Raw genomic sequence first — 21,539 nt, forward strand, 5'->3', positions numbered from 1 at the left:
TGTCCTGCCCTCTAACTGACCATCTAGGAGAGATGGGCTGACAGCAGGGCCTCATTAGAAAAGCAGGTATTTAAAAGGCAGTGTTTGTGGTCTCGTAGGTGTCCAAAGGAATGAAGTGGTGTTCTTTAAAACTTTCTTGTTGGTGATCTGTCCAAAGTCTTCAGATGTACTTATTCTCTCAGATTGTCTGCTAATTGTTCTGTGAATGTTTTTATTATAATAATATATACCTATCTGATAGAACTGAAAGGGACTCTGAAGAGTTATTGAGTCAAGCCCCCTGCCTTCACTAGCAGGACCAAGTACTGATTTTGCACCAGATCCCTTAGTGGCCCCCTCAAGGATTGAACTCACAATCCTAGGTTTAGCAGGCCAATGCTCAAACCACTGAGCTATCCCTCCCCCCATAGCTTCTGTTTACTAGTACATTTCAAATTCAGACCACGTTTGCTGGGGCGCATTACCCAGAGTATGTCACATAGTACTTTCCAACACTGTCATTATTGACTTCAGTTCCAGTGATCCAGCAAACTGCACTTGAATAGCCATGGGGCTGAAACAGTGCCTGTGGATCAGCTGCAGAGCCACTCATTGAGTTAGGAGAAAGATGACACTCTCCCATTTTTCCAGTCTTCTACTTAACATAGCTATGTGAGTTTCTGGCTGGACTGAGGAATTGATGTTATAGCAGTCACATTTCACAATAAAACCAAGGTAAAATTATCTGAATGGAAGCCTAATGAGTGAATAGAAAGGTAAGCTCTTTCAAAACATATTTATTTTAATGTCTGAGTTGTCAAAAGCTCACTACAGATTTAATGTTGAGTGCTCTCCAGTAGAAGCACAGGTGACAAACAACTGACTCCCCTGCTTGGGTTTCTCTGTATGGAATAATTAACCCTCTGACTATCCCACACATATATAATACTCTCCCAAGTTGTTGGGCATGATTCTCTGTGGGTAGCACTATGAAGCCTCACTTCATCCTGGAGTTACAAATCAGAGCAGGACATGCTGCTCCTGTCACAGCAGCTCTTAGAATTACATTGCATACATTTTGGTTCTCAAAGTTTACTTATGAGCTCAAGGTTTTTATAAGTGAAAATAACCAGCTCTTTGTCTTTCTTTTACAAAGATACAAATCTGACTATCCCTATACATTTCAATACATCTCAGAATTTTGATTGGGACACTCGATCTTTTATTTTTCAAAGGTGCCGATGATGCTAATAAATAACTTTTTGCACTCAAATTCTTTCTGAGCAATTCATGAACTTCTGAGAGATCACACTATGCCATCATTGAATGTGTGTCAAAATTATGACTCAGCACTGTAAATGACTATACAAATTTCTTAAATTTAAAGCAATGACTATACAAGTTATTTGAATTTAAGGCAAACATCATCATGATCATTTCTGACACAGTTTCATCTAGTTCACCTAGAAAGCTGGCACGTTTTCATTATAGGTAGTAACAGAAATTGGCTTTTTTGGCCTCATTCATTATATTCCTCTTATAGATTTTCTGATTACCCATTATTCTGCTCTTGTAACAGTCTGACCATCTATACTACATCTCCACTTCACCCATAAACCAGTAGCCATGAAGCAAACAATTAATGGTAAAGTTTTTTGTACTGTTATGATGATGGCAGTTTTTAAAAGGTACATCTTTCACTGATTGTCCATTGGGTTTTAAAAAGTATAATTTGGCAATTTCAAAATCAGTATTCCTGGGTTCTGTTGCCAGCTTAAAGTCAGAATTTCTGTGATTTGTATACATGGATATGATATTTACTACCTCCTGGGAGTGTTATGAAGATTAAATATTGGGATGATGCTTGGAAATCCTTGAGTCCTGTATAAAAGAAAGAAGTATCTATTCTTTAAAATGATACCAGATGTGTTAAATCAATAGCACCAGTGTATAGACATCAGGACATTACTGTTAAGAACATAAGAACACAAGAAAGGCAGTACTGGGTCAGACCAAAGGTCCATCTAGCCCAGTATCCTGTCTACCGACAGTGGCCAATGCCAGGTGCCCCAGAGGGAGTGAACCTAACAGGCAATGATCAAGTGATCTCTCTCCTGCCATCCATCTCCCAGACAGAGGCTAGGGACACCATTCCTTACCCGTCCTGGCTAATAACCATTAATGGACTCAACCACCATGAATTTATCCAGTTCTCTTTTAAACTCTGTTATAGTCCTAGCCTTCACAACCTTCTCAGGTAAGGAGATCCACAAGTTGACTGTGCGCTGCGTGAAGAAGAACTTCCTTTTATTTGTTTTAAACCTGCTGCCTATTAATTTCATTTGATGACCCCTAGTTCTTGTATTTTGGGAATAAGTAAATAACTTTTCCTTATCCACTTTCTCCACATCACTCATGATTTTATATACCTCTATCATATCCCCCCTTAGTCTCCTCTTTTCCAAGCTGAAGAGTCCTAGCCTCTTTAATCTCTCCACATATGGGACCCATTCCAAACCCTTAATCATTTTAGTTGCCCTTTTCTGAACCTTTTCTAGTGCCAGTATATCTTTTTTGAGATGAGGAGACCACATCTGTACGCAGTATTTGAGATGAGGGCGTACCATTGATTTATATAAGGGCAATAATATATTCTCAGTCTTATTCTTTATCCCTTTTTTAATGATTCCTAACATCCTGTTTGCTTTTTTGACCACCTCTGCACACTGTGTGGACATTTTCAGAGAACTATCCACGATGACTTCAAGATCTTTTTCCTGACTTGTTGTAGCTAAATTAGCCCCATCATATTGTATGTATAGTTGGGGTTATTTTTTCCAATGTGCATTACTTTACATTTATCCACATTAAATTTCATTTGCCATTTTGTTGTCCAATCACTTAGTTTTGTGAGATCTTTTTGAAGTTCTTCACAGTCTGCTTTGGACTTAACTATCTTTAACAGTTTAGTATCATCTGCAAACTTTGCCACCTCACTGTTTACCCCTTTCTCCAGATCATTTATGAATAAGTTGAATAGGATCGGTCCGAGGACTGACCCTTGGGGAACACCACTAGTTACCTCTCTCCCTTCTGAGAATTTACCATTTATTCCTACCCTTTGTTCCCTCTCTTTTAACCAGTTCTCAATCCATCACAGAATCACAGACTATCAGGGTTGGAAGGGACCTCAGGAGGTCATCTAGTCCAACCCCCTGCTCAAAGCAGGACCAACCCCTAGACAGATTTTTGCCCCAAATCCCTAAATGGGCCCCTCAAGGATTGAACTCACAACCCTGGGTTTAGCAGACCAAGGCTCAAACCACTGAGCTATCCCTCCCCATGAAAGGACCTTCCCTTTTATCCCATGGCAGCTTAATTTACATAAGAGCCTTTGGTGAGGGACCTTGTCAAAGGCTTTCTGGAAATCTAAGTACACTATGTCCACTGGATCCCCATTGTCCACGTGTTTGTTGACCCCTTCAAAGAATTCTAATAGATTAGTAAGACACGATTTCCCTTTACAGAAACCATGTTGACTATTGCTCAACAGTTTATGTTTTTCTATGTGTCAGACAATTTTATTCTTAACTATTGTTTTGACTAATTTGCCTGGTACAGACGTTAGACTTACCCGTCTGTAATTGCCGGGATCACCTCTAGAGCCCTTTTTAAATATTGGCGTTACATTAGCTAACTTCCAGTCATTGGGTACAGAAGCCGATTTAAAGGACAGGTTACAAACCTTAGTTAACAGCTCCGCAACTTCACATTTGAGTTCTTTCAGAATGCCATCTGGTCCTGGTGACTTGTTAATGTTAAGTTTATCTATTAATTCCCAAACCTCCTCTCGTGACACTTCAATCCGTGACAGTTCCTCAGATTTGTCACCTACAAAAGCCAGCTCAGGTTTGGGAATCTCCCTAACATCCTCAGTCGTGAAGACTGAAGCAAAGAATCCATTTAGTTTCTCCGCAATGACTTTATCGTCATTAAGCGCTCCTTTTGTATCTCGATCATCAAGGGGCCCCACTGGTTGTTTAGCAGGCTTCCTGCTTCTGATGTACTTAAAAAACATTTTGTTATTACCTTTGGAGTTTTTGGCTAGCCGTTCTTCAAACTCCTCTTTGGCTTTTCTTATTACATTCTTGCACTTAATTTGGCAGCGTTTATGCTCCTTTCTATTTGTCTCACTAGGATTTGACTTCCACTTTTTAAAGGAAGTCTTTTTATCTCTCACTGCTTCTTTTACATGGTTGTTAAGCCACGGTGGCTCTCTTTTAGTTTTTTTACTGTGTTTCTTAATTTGGGGTATACATTGAAGTTGGGCCTCGTCACTGTACCTTTTAACTTCTGTTTAACTAACCCCCTCATTTTTGCATAGTTCCCCCTTTTGTAATTAAATGCCACAGTGTTGCGCTGTTGAGATGGTTTTCCCACCACAGGGATGTTGAACGCTATTGTATTATGGTCACTATTTCCAAGCAGTCCTGCTATAGTTACCTCTTGGACCAGCTCCTGCACTCCACTCAGGACTAAATCTAGAGTTGCCTCTCCCCTTGTGGGATCCCGTACCAGCTGCTCCATGAAGCAGTCATTTAAAGTATCGAGAAATTTTATCTCTGCATTTCATCCTGAAGTGAAATGTTCCCAGTCAATATGGGGATAATTGAAATCCCCCACTATTATTGAGTTCTTAATCATTATCAAAACATTAACAGCCAAACTCCCAATGATTATAATCAGATCAGGATTTTGTCCTTTCAAGTGCAACACTATTACATTATTTGAACAAATAACAGTTAGGATAAGATTAGTAATTTTAATCTCTGATTAATTTATGTTATTTGTTGCCATCGGGTGTCTTTAAAGGGCCTAAAGAGACTTGATGGCCAAAATGTTTATTGTTTCTGGACCTGATAGTAAATATCTCAGAGCTACACTCCCTCACATTGGTAAAGGGGGGATGTATGAGAAGGAAAATGGCTTTATCTCAAATGAAATTGACTTATACCAAAATTGGGAATGAACAGCAGCTTAGATACAGATAATATACGAATATTGATGTTTATAAATAGAGATAATATGTACTGTGTGTATAAGTAATAGGTATATATTTCAAATTATAAATAGAATACAGATATTGTGGATGGATAGATAGATAGGAAGAACAAGATACAGAGATGGTGGCATGTGTACTTATTCATGCTCTTGGGGACATATAAGATCTGTATTCATATCAAAGGATTGCAACCTGGCAGCGGGCATGTAAACAAGACATCCTACCCATAGACCATTTGTTTGCACAATCCCCCGTTCCCTTTCATTTCAAACTACTTTGTGGGAATTATTAGAGCCATACTTCCTTAATCAGTAAGTGTTGCCCTAGCTATGCCCTTCACAACAGTGATCCCCCTCAGAAAGTTACTCATTGTGTATCAAACTGAAAGCTGGCCTCCAATCTGATGCACCATAATGACCACTGCAAGTCATCATGTGCAGAGGAGTGATCATGTACCTCAGATTTACAAGCCCAACCATAACCTGCCAATACCCTTCCTACAGCCAGATACATGAGCATTTTATTGCTTGCTACATCGGGAGTGCAGAGTACATTTAAGAATTGGTAGGTTTTGTTTCCTTGCTCATGGCAGTAAATCCTGACCATTTTTCAAAGTGCAAGGTCAGGCCTGATTGTTTTTAAAAACATTCTAAAAAGATGCACAGCTCGTGCAGTTCAGATGAAATATCTCTGAATGCAAGGTCATATGCACCACTCAAGCCCCGTTGGGAGTCCGGGTGTCAGTGAGGGTGGCCATGGACACAGCAGTCATGAATGGGGAAGGTCTCTACACCATCCTAGTAGGACTTCACATTTCCTTTGAATAGGTCATTGAGGAGGGGAGAACAGCAGTAATGGAGAGGGACTGTGTTGCGCTCATTCAGCCTGCTTTTAGGTGGGAGTTGAATTCAATCATACAGACCATTTACTCCAGTTTTATGTGGGAAGAGCTGAATCTCACCCATAGTGCCTTACCTGCTCTTGATCTATGTATGGAGATCTCATGAGCAGCAACTTTATCTTGAACAATGTGTGTACATGTGTGTCTAAATCAATCTACTGGGATTTTTTTTAATAATCTCTGTGGTCTTTTAATATTATCTCCATGAAGTGACAACTTGATTTCAGGGGAACGGCATGCATGAGTAGAGGTCAAATAATTGGGCTCTATAGCAAGGTATAATTAGCATGTACAGAATTTATATCACACTGATAAATTGATGACCACTCCTTCACGTACCCACTTCCCCAAGATCACCAAAAAAACGGTACAGGCAGCATACATTTTAGTCTAATGTGCTATGGTGTGGAGGTTCTAAGGAAGGTCTACAATCAGTGAATGAGCACTTCTATGAGGCATATGGTACAGTAGCTCCAAAGTGAGCCTTAGGCTACCAGGCTGATCAGACCAGATTGAGAAACTCTGCTGGAGCTCATGCACGCCTCAGAAGCTTCATTGACGCTCAAGCAGGCATTATGCCTTCTTAGCCCATCTTGACTTCCTAAAGATCATGTAAACCTTACTTAACAATCCAACTGCTAAAAATGGTTGTCAATCTTTGCCAAGGCCATCAAATTAAAAAGTAAATTTGGAGTTTTTAGGCCAAGTTGTATTTGTCAGCATAGGCGCCGACTCCATGGGTGCTCCGGGGCTGGAGCACCCACGGGGAAAAATTGGTGGGTGCTCAGCACCACTGGCAACTCCCCACCCACCCCGCCCAGCTCACCTCCACCTCCGCTCCGCCTCCTCCCCTGAGTACGCTGCATGCCCACTTTTTCCCCCTAGCTCCCAGTGTTTGCACCACGAAACACCTGTTTCACGCGGCTGGGAGGGAGGGGGGAGGAGGTGGAATGTGCTCGGGGAAGAGGCGGAGTGGGGATTTGGGGAAGGGGTCCAGTAGGGCAGGAAGGGGGCAGAGTTGGGGCAGGGATTTGGGGAAGGGGTTGGAATGGGGGCAGGGCAGAGGTGGGGAAAGGGTGGAGGGGGGGTGGAGGGGGGCGCAAGCACCCACTGGCACCGGGGAAAGTTGGTGCCTATGTTTGTCAGAGACTGCAAGCTATAAGAGGGGAAAAAAATAAGAAATGTAATAGCTGCAACCATGATAAATTAACATAGACATGATAAAGAGAAGACAGGCATCACTGTGAGTTTTGGTTTGTCTGTTTGTGTGTACTTGTTCATATTTATTCCAAGATTAGGGCCCTAGTGTTCTAGGTGATGTACAGACATGTAATAAGACAGTGCTTGATTTAAATGGAGAATTACTATCGCTTCACATGTACCAATAAAGCAAAATGCCTCCCCATAATAATTGGATGAAAAAAAATCTGTAACATGTTTCAAGAGGGGTCTTGACCCTAGTAATATTATAATATAGAGTAAATTATATTTTACAGCATTTTTGTCTGCATAGATCTGTATGCTCTTTATGACAGAGGCGGATAACTATGGTAAATTAGTATGGTAATGGAGATAGATGTGTGGACAATGTTAAAATGTAGGAAATATTTATTTATTCAAATACTTAAATGGCTTCTTATGCTTCAGTCACTCTAATGTATTACTTTGCTAACCTCCCTGTAATTCCTTCCAAAATGTATTGAGTAGATAATGAGACTACATAACTGGTAACACAAATTATTTCAAATTAATCACTGTTTTAAAACTACCACTTATAATGTTTGCTAATCCTCTAGCAAAGAGATTCCCAAGCTGTAGACCACTGTCAGTTTTCAGAGAACTGGCTGGTCAAATTCAGTTGGCTCTCTTCCTTATTTCCAGCTGCTAATTTTCATATGCAGTCTCCCTATTAAGATATGATCAGTGCTATGAGAACATTTAATGATCCCTGCTTTAGCCCATATGTTGTAGGTTAGGCATTAGTTAATGTGCTTTGTTCTACAGATATCAAAATAAAAAGCTCCAGATTTGCATTCATTTCAAATATCCCTTTAACATTAGTTAGGGGTATTTCCCACATAATTATAACTGTTTCTGATAGCCTTACTATAGATAAGCTTGTGTCCTTGTTTTCCAACAGAGAGCCTTTATTATGTGCTTGTAAATTTGCTATGAAATGTGTTCCAAACCAAATGTAGTAAATCCTATTTTGGCACAGGGTTTTTATTTTTAACAAATTTACAAGAAAATCTGTCTGATGCTTTTATACTTAGATAATTATGAACACAGAAGTTTATTATTTTAGATGCTTGGAAAATAACTAATGGCTTCAGTGCTTTTTTTGTGTGTGTTTTTGTTTAAAGACCCAATAATGGTTTCTTTGAATACCCAAAACTTCCATTTAAGTCAGTGGATGATTCAGAGGTAAAATCCTTCTTCTGTTAAGCTTAATTGTGCTAGGTTTTGGTGCTAGGTTTTCACCCTAGATGCACAAAGAATGCAAAACAAAGCCCCAAATCTGGAAAGTAAACTTCATGTAATTGGTTTTGGCAATTTGAAAACAAAAAGAATGTTTATTAACTGTGAGAAAGTTTACTGTTGCCCCAATTCTACCTTCACTCACAAGGTTCCAACTTTCAAGAATGTGCAACATAGTATTTGTACAAAAATGGGCATTTACATGATGCAACAGATGGACTCAAAAAGACAGAGAGCTTTTTAGGTTACTTTAGAGCAAAACATCCCATCCTCCCCTCTCCCCTCAGGAATAAAGTAGAAATAGCTTTGTATAGTAGTATAAAAATTAATCGACATTTTAAAAATTGTCTAAATATTTCACAATGGAATTCTGTTACATGATTAGGTTGGTTAAACTCCCTTATGATCAGTATGATCCATATGATGACTGTTGATCCAAACTTATAATACTTAAGCAGGCAAAATCCTATCCTGTATATAATATGTAGGGAAAACTCAAATATGCTCAAATAAATTTGTTAGTCTCTAAGGTGCCACAAGTACTCCTATTCTTTTTGTGAATACAGACTAACACGACTGCTACTCTGAAACCTAGAAACCTAAAACCTAGAAATAGTCAGTTTCTCAAATCCAGACGTACATGGAAGCAATGTTTCCAGCTTAGGAGAACAGAGCAAATTATTGGCATTTTGGAACAAAATACAATTCAAATAAATAGAATTGTTTTCCTAAGTGGCATTCCCAAATACTTTCCTCCTTTACTTACGAGCATGTGGCCTTAGAAAAGGTGCAAAATTCTTTCCTAGTTATGGAAACATCCAAGAAAATCAAACAAGCAATGCTTACATGAGGGAGCAGGGGAATTGAGTACTGGAGAGGGTGCTAAAGCTGTCTCAGCAGAAAAGGGGGCATGTTTGGGGAGAAGACTGGTAAATCTTGAAGGAAATAGAAGTATATCAAATCGGGCTGCTCAAACAAGTGAGCTGCAACAACCATCTTATATTTTAAGATAAACAATTTCTCCCATTCTTCATTTTAAGTGTGGCCCCTTCTCAGCTCAGAATACAGCCATTAATAAGCCAAATGCAGAAGGCTTAAGAATAAAATGGAACAACAGACACATGGACATCTATTATCTATGTAGTTATTATCATATTTGTTCTTCTTCAATGAAAAATCTCCATGTTCCCTGTATGTGCCCCTCATTGCAGATTTTGCATGGATTTTGTGGACTGTCTGAACCAACCAGGTAGTTTCTCAAAGAGCAATAAAGTTAGGGTGACCAGATGTCCCGATGTTATAAAGACAGTCTCGATATTTGGGGATTTTTCTTATATAGGCACCTATTACCCCCACCCCCATCCTGATTTCTTAGATTTGCTATCTGGTCACCCTAAATAAACTGCAAGACAGCCTCAAACCTGGTGATTTGTGCAAACAATTACCTCTACAACAGCCAGATAGTAGCCTGAATTTCTGTATGTTTTTTGTGTCAAAGATAGAGTAGGAATGAGATTTAATACTATGAGTAAGCTTTCTCTTTGTTCGTAATATGAAAACCAAGTGCAGGGTCAGGTCTAGTTTGTGTCCATGAGACACACTGTATGACTTTGGATTCTTTTTGATAGACCAGAGCCTGCATTATACATTGTAGGATGAATAAATCAAGATTCTCCAAAATAGGAGTCTAAAGTTAGATTCCTAAGTCCATATTTAATCTTCTAAATAAGTGGCTTGACTATGAAAAGTGCAGAGAACTCACTGACTTAAATGGGGGCTCAACGTTTTTGAAAATCTGGGCACTTTAATTTATGAACCTCATGTTAGAATCTGGTGTTGGAAAACCTTGGCCACAAGACATGTACAAGAATGGTAGGAAACAGATTACTTTTCTGTGTAAAGTTAACTAAACAGAGCTTGCTATCTAAAGAAATCAAAAGTGATCACGCCAAAGTGCATGGACCACTCAAAAATGTCAGCCCACATGCTGTCTCTTCAGCTGCATGAAGACAATGTTTCTCTTCTGATAAAGAGCCCTCTCCCTCCCTTTATGTACATTAGGAATGTGAAGAAAGACAGCTTCTATCAAGACTTCCTTTCCTTAAGCTTCTAGAAAAAATGAACATTTTTGAAAGGTATACAGACAACCACAAGGAAGTATGTACCCTTTTCTTGTTTTTCCCTATGCCTCCCTCAGCCACAATGTACTGAGAAAAAAATCCTTCTTTATAGGTAGTTCTAGTGAACAACCCCTATTTATTAATATACCCAAAGGACCATTCATAGCAGATCTTTCCCTTGTATGGAGAGATAATTCTATGCATATAAACATAGTTTTCTGGGGGCACAGGTTGAAATATGTTACATATATCTTTCCTGTGTGAGGCATTTAAATTTACCATCACAGATATTTCGGGTGGAATTCAGATGTGGATAATTTCTAGATCTTCTGACATTCAAGGGGCACTTGGTAACCAAAAATATAAAAGAGAGAAATATGTATGTAAGCAGAGTTGGAATGAGCTCTACCCTGACATCTGGTGGTGAGTTGTGGAAAAGGACTTCAGGGGCTGATCTCGTTTGCATGGGCACACCCACCCCGCCTAGCATGAAGGGACTGCTTGCCCAAATGGTCACTTTGGCTGCTGTGGGACCCCCAGTCTTTTTGTTATCGGGGCAGGAGTAATAAAGTATTGTTATCCTGGTTATGGAATCCAGGACAGTAGAACTGTACTTGGCATTTTATGATGGAGGGACTCGCCCTCAACTAAGTACCACTCGCTAGGCATGGAACATGGGTTCCAAAGCCCAGTGATCTGAGAGAGGTTGGGGATAGGTATGTGTACTTGGTAGTGTGGGCCTCTTCTGAGGATCTTAAATACCACTTTGAACTCTCCACTGTGTAATAACAGAGCTACTGCTGGGAATCACTCTTTCTTTTAGCCTATACTTGTGTGGTATGACAGCGTGATGGGGCGCCTGCCCCACACTGGGTTCTAAGGGGTTACTAGAGCCCTTGGGAGGCTGCGCAGGAGACCGCCAATCAGAGAGGGGCTGCGAGGCGGGGCCAGGCTGGCCTATATAAGAAGGGCTGCAAAACAGAGCAGCTTCAGTCACTCCCTGCAGCTTGAGGAGGACTGGTTTCCTTGCAGGCTGAAAGCAGCAAGCACCCTGGACAGAGCAGTGCTGCTGGCAGAGATTTGGGGAAGGCAGTTAATAGAGCTATTGGGAGGCTGTGCAGGAGGCAGCCGCTACTGGTTCTTCACCATTCCTTCAAGGCAGGAAGCAGCAGAGGAAAAATGGCACCCATAAAGTTCAGGACAGGGAAAAAGAATTTTGAGCAAGTTTCCGAGTGTTTCCATGTAAGCAGGACAGTCAAGGATGAGCATATGTAAATGAAAAACTGTGTGGAAAGAGAAAGGGTGGGGCTTTTGTGGAGGAAGGATGGAAGTACTAAATAACTTAGTGTTAACACTTAAATACATATTTCCTTGTTGTATTCATTTTAGGGGTTAATGTATTACAGTTGAATGCATTGAATGATCATGTCAGGAATCAGCGCCTCCAGCAGAGCCAGCCTGTGGGCAACCTAATGATTGCAGCTGGCCTGTAGTAGGCTATAAGATTGGCTGCCTGATGGGTTGGAGGAGTCAGCGACCATCTCTTAAGCCCAGTAGTAGTAGTAGTCGTTCACTGGCCCCGCCTCTTCCCTTCCAGTTCTAGTCCTGCCCCTTTATCTCCCCAGCTGCCAGCCTTGCCCCCCTGGCGTTTGTGGGAGGGTCATGTGACCCTTCGGGCCCCTCCTCCCCACATGTCACCATTGCCTGTACCTGTGATAGGTTTAACACCTGCTTGTTCCCAGTCCTGCTCCTGCCTTTGATCCAGCCTACTCCCTGTGTTACATTGCCCCAGGCAACCTGGTCCTGAGTTTTAGTTCTGATTTCTGGCTCTGTCAACTGACCTTTGATTCTGACCCCTTGACTTTGATTTCTGACTTTGACTATAACTCTGGCTCTAACCACTGACCCCCAACTCCTCCTCTAACAACTGGTCATGATTGTCCATATCCTGTTCACTGATGTAAAACTTAAAACTTCTAAAGATCTGCCAGGCTCTCTCTGTCTGCGTGTGTGTCTCTAAAATAAACTAAGGGCTTTTAAGCTTTTCGTATGAAAGATTTTGATCAAAATTAACCACCTTGTGGGCTCTAGATGTAGCTGTAGTAAACACAATTACAACATCCCTTTGGCTGTTACTATGGTTTAAATCAGAAACAGTCCCATTTTGGGAGGGGAGGGGGCAACCAATTACTTATGACACTTCTCAAGGTGTTAAACCATGAAGAACCACTACTGTTGAGATCCATTAACAGTCAGATTCTTCCTTTTGTGAATGACTGTCTTCCTTTTTAATAGAATTGGTCTTAGACAACCATATTTTAAAACGCTGCTTTACTATATTTCAGTATGTACTAGTGAAGAGTTTTAACATGTCCTTAAAACAGGGGTGGGCAAACTGTGGCCCGGGGGCCGCATCTGGCTCTCCAGATGTTTTAATCCGGCCTTCGAGCTCCTGCTGGGGAGCGGGGTCCGGGGCTTGCCCCACTCTGCACAGCTCCCGGAAGCAGTGGCATGTTCTCCCTCTGGCTCCTATGCGTAGAGGCAGCCAGAGGGCTCTGTATACTGCCCCAGCCCCAAGAACTGCCCCCGCAGCTCCCATTGGCTGAGAACTGTGACCTGGCCATGCCTCTGCTTAGGAGCCATAGAGGGGGACATGCTGCTGCTTCTGGGAGCTGCTTGAGGTACACATCGCGCAGAGCCTGCACCCCTGACCTCCTCCCGCACCCCAACCCCCTGCCCCAGCCCTGATCCCCCTCCCACCTTCTGAACCCCTCGGTCCCAGCCCAGACTACCCTCCTGCACCCCCAACCCCTCATCCAGCCCCACCCCAGAGCCTGCACCCCCAGCCAGAGCCACACCCCCTTCCACACCCCAACCCACAATTTCATGAGCATTCATGGCTTGCCATACAATCTCCATACCCAGATGTGCCCCTCAGGCCAAAAGGTTTGCCCACCGCTGCCTTAAAACCTTAGATGAAAGTTGCTCCAGTGCAAAGTAGTATTAATAGATGAAATAATAATACAAATTTACAGTGATATTGAGTACCTGTGACTTCCACTGAGATCAGGATTTGGCCTAATGTGAACACTACATTAACTGGTGATGTGCAACAGGTTTGATGTTTGCTTTGCTTATGGTAAGTACCCTAAAACTTTGCATTGATATCACAATTTCATTCTGCTTGAGCCTTCAAACTCTTACTCAGCTAAGTCATCCTTACTCATGACAAAAGCCCCACTGGCTTCAGTGTAATTACTCACGTGAGTAATAAGGGTTACTCAATGTTTAAAGGTTTACAGCAGGGATCGGCAACCTTTGGCACACGGGTGCGGGAAGAGGCACGGGCCAAAGGCTGTGCTGGCCGCCACTTCCCGCAGCCCCTATTGGCCTGGGATGGCGAACTGCGGCCAGTGGGAGCCACGATCGGCCAAATCTGCAGATGTGGCAAGTAAACAAACTGGCCCGGCCCGGCAGGTTGATTACCCTGGAGAGCCGTGTGCAAAGGCTGCCAATCCCTGGCTTACAGGGTCTTGGGATGGAAATGTGGAACTGACTCATGAGACTTCTGGTGTTTTCCTTCTTACCAGAGATACAAGTAGACAGTGTTTCTCATGAGATATTAGTCCTATTGCTTCTGATCCAGATAGGAACCAGTGAAAAATGAGTTTTGAAGCAGGGGAAGAGTCATAAAACTTCAAAAAGAATCAGTTTGAATTTGGCTAATGGTGGATGAATGTTTATTTGATTCCCTTTAAAAACTTGCCTATGCCTAAAATTAGTTACTATTAAAAGCTGTGTGTGAAAGGTTGCGGGAAATTAGGGGAAAGTTTCTGTAAGAGTTATTTTTCTTTTATACACACACTTCTCATATGCAAAATTCTTCCCAAACATAATTGAATTAATTCAAGAACATCCATGTAAGACAAATATTAATATTCCAATTTTATTCTGATGGGGGGGGGGAATGGGGTGGGCAGAAAGGCTAAGGGCCTTGCCCAAGACTTGTATAAAGTCTGTATCAGGGCTGATACTTGAGCTTTGCAATTCCTCAGCCCTAGTCCTGTGCTCAAATAATTAGGCATCAACTCTCTTTGCAGACCATAATTTATGTATAAAAAATTAATGCTGGGATTCTCAAAGGGGCCTAAGATTTAGGCACACAGCACCTATTGAAAGTCAGTGAGAGTTAGCTGGAATTTTTAAAGTGCTCTAAGGGAAGTGAAACCCTAAGAATTGGTTATCTGCTTCTGCAACCTCACCAGGTATCAGAAAATCCTGGTACTGCTGGGTGAATAAGTCATAGCATATAATTTAGCTCTGTTAATTTATTCACAGAAAGATGCCAAAAATAACCTGTCCATTCTCTCTCCTTTCTCCTCCCAATCATTACTCGCCCTTTTCTAGGGCTTGTAGGACAGTATCTGGTGAATGAGTGATTTAACTTTTCTTTGCCCCAGCAGTTTAAGCATGAATAATCCATGTGCCCATTATTCTACCCTGGCTACAGAGCAGTATCTTTTAGTTCCCTTTCCAAACCCCTGCCCCCCAACACACAACCAAATTGTAGAGCAGCATTTTAAACTGCCTAAAATATAGACCTCTAGCACTGCCAGTTTTCCTTAGTGGTGGCTTCCAGGCAAAACCTTAATATTACTTGAACCTAAGTGTATGTATGTGTGTGTGTGTGTGGCGGGGGGGGGGGGATGTGTGATAATTCCACTGCTTAATTTGTAATAAAAAACGTGCCCGGACTCAAACAATTATTATTATTTTTTTTACATTCATAACTGATGCAGCAAGCCCAGAGCTGCCAGGGCTCTGAATTCCAAACCTAGAGGTGCTGGGGCACAAATTAAGCAGTGGGTAATTCCACAATGAAAACATCTGCATTAGAGGCTTCTGCAGTCCTCCCAGCTCTTTCGCAGGCGGGGTGTTGCTCAGCCCCTCAGAATTAGGACCGCTCGGAAGACTGGCCTGATTGGGGATCCCAGGAGGCTGGAGCACAGCGAGCCTGTACCATCTCCGCGCGAAGGGGAGCAGAGCGGGCAGGGGGAAGGCGGCAGAGGATGGCTGCGTCTGTGTCTGTTGTACTGGCCCGGGGAAGGAAAAGGAGGCTGGGAGGGAGGGGGCGCGCTGCAAGCTTAGGCGCCTGAGCGCCCAACTTCATCACCACGGACAGCCACCTCCGGGCTGAGTGCGCGTGGTCCCCTCGCCTCACCTCTGCATGGCCCAGAGCGCATGTAGCGCCTTCCTTTTGCTTTTGCTTTGAAAAGCAGGCAAGGGAAGGAGCGAGCAAGGGCCCCGGAGGAGGAGGCGGGAGGAGCCAGGGAAGGGACCGAAGCAGAGGGGAAGGCAGGCTGGGAAGGATTTTCCACTCTTTTTTTTTTTTTTTTTGCTAGCAGCGGCTGCTGGTGGCGGCGGCGGTGTTTCCTCCTGCTGGGAGAGGCGTGCAGGAGGAGACAGGCTCTGAGCCGCCTCATCTGCTGCGGGAGCCTCTCTGGCTCTGTGTGTGTGTGTGTGCGTGTGCGTGCGCGCGCGCCTGGGAGTGTGCGCGGGGCTCCCGGTCGGTGTGTGTGTGCGCGCGCACTGGCTATATATACCCGAGCGGGGAGGCTATTGGAAGCGTCTCTCAGCAGCGCTGCTCTATGCAGAAGGAACGGCTCAGCTGCAGTGGTGGTGGCCGCAGCATTAGCAACACCAACGTCTTTGCTCCCTTCCTCTCCTCTTGGCCCCCCATTCCCCTCCCCCGTTTGAGTGTTTTATTATCCTCCCCTCTCCTTGGTTCTTCCTTCGGCCCTTTTTTTGTCCAAGGGAGGCGCGCACACAGCAAGAAGGGAAAGAAAAGTACTGGGACTTATCCTGTTCTGCTCCAAACCCAGAGGCAGGAGGCGAAGAGGGGGTTTGGCTTCTACCACAAGGTAAAGCCCTGTCCCCCTTCCATTGCCTCCTCCCAGCAAAGAGAGAGGGAAGGCGGAAAAGTGGAGGAAAGCAGCTGTTCTGCGGTTGGCCTTTGGAGTAAAAGGAGCCGGGAAGGGAAGGATGGTTGTGGTCCCCCGAGCCGGCTGCAGGGCAGCCCTCTTCCTCTGGATTTTCAGCAGCATCAGCTGCAGAGCCAGGACTGCGCTCCCTACATCCCGTGAGTACCCTTTGGACAGAACCTTGCCCACTTTCAGCTCCGCATTAAGATTCCCACGGTGACTCCGGAGGGAGGTTTCTCTGTGTTTGAGCTTGTTTGGTTTGTTGTGTGCAGGCGCCTATGTGAAGTAACGCTCTGCTCAGCCAGTCAGCGGTGCAGCTGATTTGGGTGAAAGTTGGGAACGGGTACAGGATAGCTGGCTGGGTCTGCAGGGTGGACTTGACATTTCTTTTCCCAATTAGTTGGGTTGGGAATCGGGATCTGCAAGTACTGGATCTGGACAGCTGTGTGGAGGAAAAGGGAGACGTGGGCAAATTCCGCAATCAGTTTGGGGTGTGTATTTTGGAGAATAAAAAGCTTGGTATTTTGGTGGCGTGTTTGGAGGGAGCTGAGGCAAGATGCTGTTATCTTGGGAGTGAAGTTTTGCTTTCCAAGTTGTGTTGGCGCTGACCAGCCATTGCCCTCGCAGTGAGAAGTGCTAGCGAAACAGTTAATAAGTTCAGCATTTTATCTTCGGAAGAGAGCAAAGCACCTGTATAGGAACAGATCCTGCCGCCAGTAATGACAGCGCACTCGTTGATTTCAATGGGGGCATTAAACCTCTAATGTTGCAATGAGCTATTAGTTTGCAGCAAAATATTCGCAGGTAGATGTCAGTGTGAAGTATTTAGTTGTTTCTCTGTAGCCGATGCAGAGAACGTGCCATTTGAATGGTATTTTTGAAATAGATACTGACATGATGTGTGGCATTTACAAAGGATCTGTGGTGCTAGGGGGAAAAAAGAGACTTGTGGAAAACAGCCTTTTTATGGATAAGAACACGTTAAAATGTGGCAGATTTTTTTTTTTTGGGGGGGGGTGGATATGACCATTTTCCGGATCAAGCTGCGAACTATTTTGGAATGTATGTTGTATGGAGGTGTGAGAGGATCTCTTCATTTCTTTTTGTGTAGGTTTGAACAAAACTGTTATTAGGTTTGGGATCCGGAATACAACTGTACTTACCTGACTCACTGTTTTCCCCCCACTTCATATGGTCGGGTCTGAAAAAAAATCTAATGTGATTGTCCCAGGTTTGCCATATATTTAGACCATTATATGTATTTAACCAGAGACATAAAAAACAGACACTCTATTGTATCCTAAGCCTCTCAGGCTATAGTCTTCAGCTATTTTCCCCTTTCCCTCAGGAGCAACACCAGTACAGAAAATTATTACTTTTGACTTAATTGTTCATCTCAGTTTTGTTCTGAATGTGATTTCTTTGTACATTGTAATAGGTCATTGTGCATAACTGGAATACTCAGAAAAAGACATAGTAACTTAGGTTACCATAATTCTGTTCTTGGGACACAAACTCCCATGCAATTTTAGGTAATAGGTATTTTATAATGTCGTAGCTAACGTTTATAGTTCTGCTACAAGTTTAAATTTGAGAACAACATACAGTATCTTAAAATTGTCATAGTATTTGATTACACACTAAGCATATGTTTAACATTAGAAAAAGTTTTTATTAAAGATAATACTTCTAAAATAAAGGCAGGTAAAAAAGCATACTTGTCATAATGATAAAAAGTAAAAACTCACTGTTGTATGTTTCAGTTTTCTAGATCTTTGCAGATACTTAATGTATCTTAATTTGAAAGAGCACTATACACAAAACTCCTTATGCAGAGTATAGCGTTCACACTTCTTTTCTGATTCACTAAAAGTGAAATGTGGATTGGTTTATAGTCAATGGAAATATAGCTACAAAAAGATATCAATCTCCCTTACCATTGGCAACAAGACTGTGAACATGGTAGCATATGAAAAATGCATTCATGTCTGTTCAGAAACATTATAGTACTTGCTATTCCGAGTGCTAGCGAAATGGTTCTAGAGTAGGCACTCATAAATCATGATGTCTGTCAGCTAACTGGATATTCTGTTGCACACTTTGGTATACAAACTGATTATTTTGCATTTTTTAATTCTGTTGTCTCCAGCTAATTGCAAATTGAATTGATGACCACACTCTTTGAAGAGAAGCCAGTTGCCTCAGTTTTCTTCTTGGTTCTGGCTGGTGGAGACAATATGAGAATTCTCGTCGAGGATTTATAGACTTCATGAAATAAAAGGAATATTTATAATTTTAGCATACAACTAATTTCCACCCAAATTGTTGCTTTAGGCCCACTACTAAAAGCTTAAAAATATCTCCAATGTTTCACTACTGGAAAACATGAGTATAAACAATCTTTTTAATTTTTTTTCTAGAAAGAAGACTGTAAGTTTGGTGTACTATGAATGTACTAAATATTTGCATAAGAGACTTGTATCCATTACTCCCTTGTCTGATTCTGCTCCCATGGAAATAAATGTCAAATTCCCATTGGCTTCAGTGAGAGCAGAATTGGACCATGAGTTCTCATTTTCCATCTAGTTTCACTAGTGGGAGCAGATTGCATCTCAAGTTTTCATTTTCTCTGTACGTTCACTAAACCTCTCTATTTCACTGAAATGATGGCTGTCAGTTATTCTGACCATATATGTGTCAGTATGAAAATAAACATGTTATGAAAGTGATAAAATATACTGAAAGATGAATTGGGGAATCTGAGTCTGGGTCTTTAGTATAATAAGAATGCACCGAATACAAGAAACTAATATAGCATTATCCATGACACTCCTTTGATCATGGTTGCTTTTTAATTTGGTTGATATCTTTTCAAAACCTCATCAATAAGTTCTTCATATGGTATATTTCTGGTCAAGATTTAATAGACAGAAAGGGGATCAAAACTCTCTCAACTGTTTGAATCAAGTCTAATGAACAGCTCAACCAGGAGAGGTCATCACAAGACAAAAAGTAACATGGAAAATCCAAATTAAGTGCTTTTTTGCTACTTTACTTGGCTTAAGGATGTGATGGTAAGAAGAAAGTGACTGAGACTAACTTTCAGTTGATACATTCTCATTAAAAAAATAATTTGCCTACCTGATAAACATATTAGGATGAGTCACTCTTTGGATCATCTATTTCTAGGTAAAAGCAACCCTAATGTAAAAGCATTGCCTCTCTCAGCTAGAACTTGTTTTCAGTGACTGTTTATGTTCAACACAAGTCATTTCAGCACAGAATTTCTCACTACTAAATTGCATTTAAAGTCATATGAATGTGAATGCTTTTGCAATATGACCCATTCCACTATTTCAGCTGAAGCAGCAACTCATTTGCCCCTTTTTAACAACATTGTGCTGTGTTTAGCTGTATATACACATGGAAAATGTGTTTTGTCTTCAAGTTAGTCAGATTTTCCTGCACTAGCCTCAGCTGGGGAAAATGAGGGAGGTCTGAAGAAAAACATAAAATAGAAATGTGATATCCCCTTTCAAAGTGTGAGTCATGATACAGGAAGCCTCATTTCTAGGATGGTAAAAAGTAGAAATGGAGATATCTGTCTAACTCAGAGTTTTTGAATGTTGTATAGGTGGGGATGTGCAGGGAAGCCTGTCAAAATGGTGTCTGTTTTCTTACTTCGGAAAAGAATCAGAATAAACATTTTAATGAAATTTTTATACTTCAAGGTGAGAAAATGGGTCTTGACTATTTTATTACATTTAACTTTGTTCTTTTCTTTAGGTCCTATTCCATAAATACAAGGAAAAGATCTTAGAGGACTTAGGCCCAATTCTACAAAACATTTAAACTTGTGCTTAACTTTCAGCATGTGAATATCTCCATCTTTATCAAAGCACTTCAGGATGTACTTAAGGATAAGCACTTGTATAAGTCCCATTGAAGTAAATGGAGCTTGGCTTGCCATTGAAGTCAGTAGGGCTTAAGCTCGTGCTTAAAAGTAATCACATGCTTAAGTGTTTTGCTGAATTTGGCATGGCCAGCCATATACCTCTGATTATCTCTGTACACTTCTTTTGCACTAAAATTAAAAAGAGAAACCAACAAGCAGTTTGTTTTTAAAAATTTCAGTTAACATTAATCTTGTATACTTCATGGTAGGTGACTAGCTGAATGAATAAACTTTATATATATATAAATATTGCGTTATTTGTGAATGAATAAATTTATACAAAATATTCTGCTAATCTATTATAAAATTGGTGGTAACAGAAGAATATTCTTTCACCTTACTGAAACAGTGTATATTGTCTCAGCCCCAGTTTGGCCAAAAACAAGAAAAAAGTAATCTGCTATTCCAAGGAGATGAAAGGCCTGTGTTTCAAAGGGCATTAAATCATGTGCTTGGACCTCCATGCACAAACTGATTGCATATGCTTACCAGTGCATATAAAGTAAGATCCAAAGCCCATTGGAGTTGATGTGAGGCTTTCCATTTACCGAATAGGCACTGAATCACTTACCTATATTATGGAATGTGCACATGCAAAAACTATTTGTGCTTGGTATTTTTTTTTATGCAAATTATCATGTGTAATAACAAGTGATTAGACAAAAAATTGTGCATGCAGGTGAAGCATTCAGTGATGTGCAAGCTCAAACAAAAGCCATATGTTGAAAATTTGGCCCTATGGGTTTTGACTGCTTTTCTTCCAAACAAATCAAATGTCTTTTCTGAATATTCCCTCATGTTTGTTCTTGGGTATCATTAGTGCGTGTAAGCAGCAGAAAAGAGTGTTTCATTGAATACAATAACTATATTTAGTATTTTAAACAGACATTGAAAACTACAGCTGAATTTGGCTAGCTCACATCACATTGGAGGTATGACATGCAACTTTTTTTCTGGAGTTCTTTAGTTGTTTCAACTTGGATCTTTAAACCTTATAAACAATCACCTGGCATGTTCAATTTTTAGTAATGTTAGCAATATTTAAGACTTGGAAATATTCTAA

At 41.5% G+C, this 21,539-nt stretch overlaps 1 protein-coding gene across 1 annotated transcript in view; it reads left to right on the forward strand.

The window, feature by feature from the left end:
• The first annotated feature begins 16,179 nt into the window (after nucleotides 1-16,179).
• CNTNAP2 (contactin associated protein 2) overlaps nucleotides 16,180-21,539 on the forward strand; it is a 1,628,923-nt gene continuing 1,623,563 nt past the window's right edge. Inside the window, exon 1 of the mRNA XM_034761282.1 lies at nucleotides 16,180-16,679. Coding sequence (XP_034617173.1) covers nucleotides 16,583-16,679 — 97 coding nt within the window. The 5' untranslated portion in view covers nucleotides 16,180-16,582. The remainder of the gene's footprint in view (nucleotides 16,680-21,539) is intronic.

This window comes from Trachemys scripta, chromosome 2 (genome assembly GCF_013100865.1).
Source record: "Trachemys scripta elegans isolate TJP31775 chromosome 2, CAS_Tse_1.0, whole genome shotgun sequence".
NCBI classification, from domain to species: domain Eukaryota; kingdom Metazoa; phylum Chordata; order Testudines; family Emydidae; genus Trachemys; species Trachemys scripta.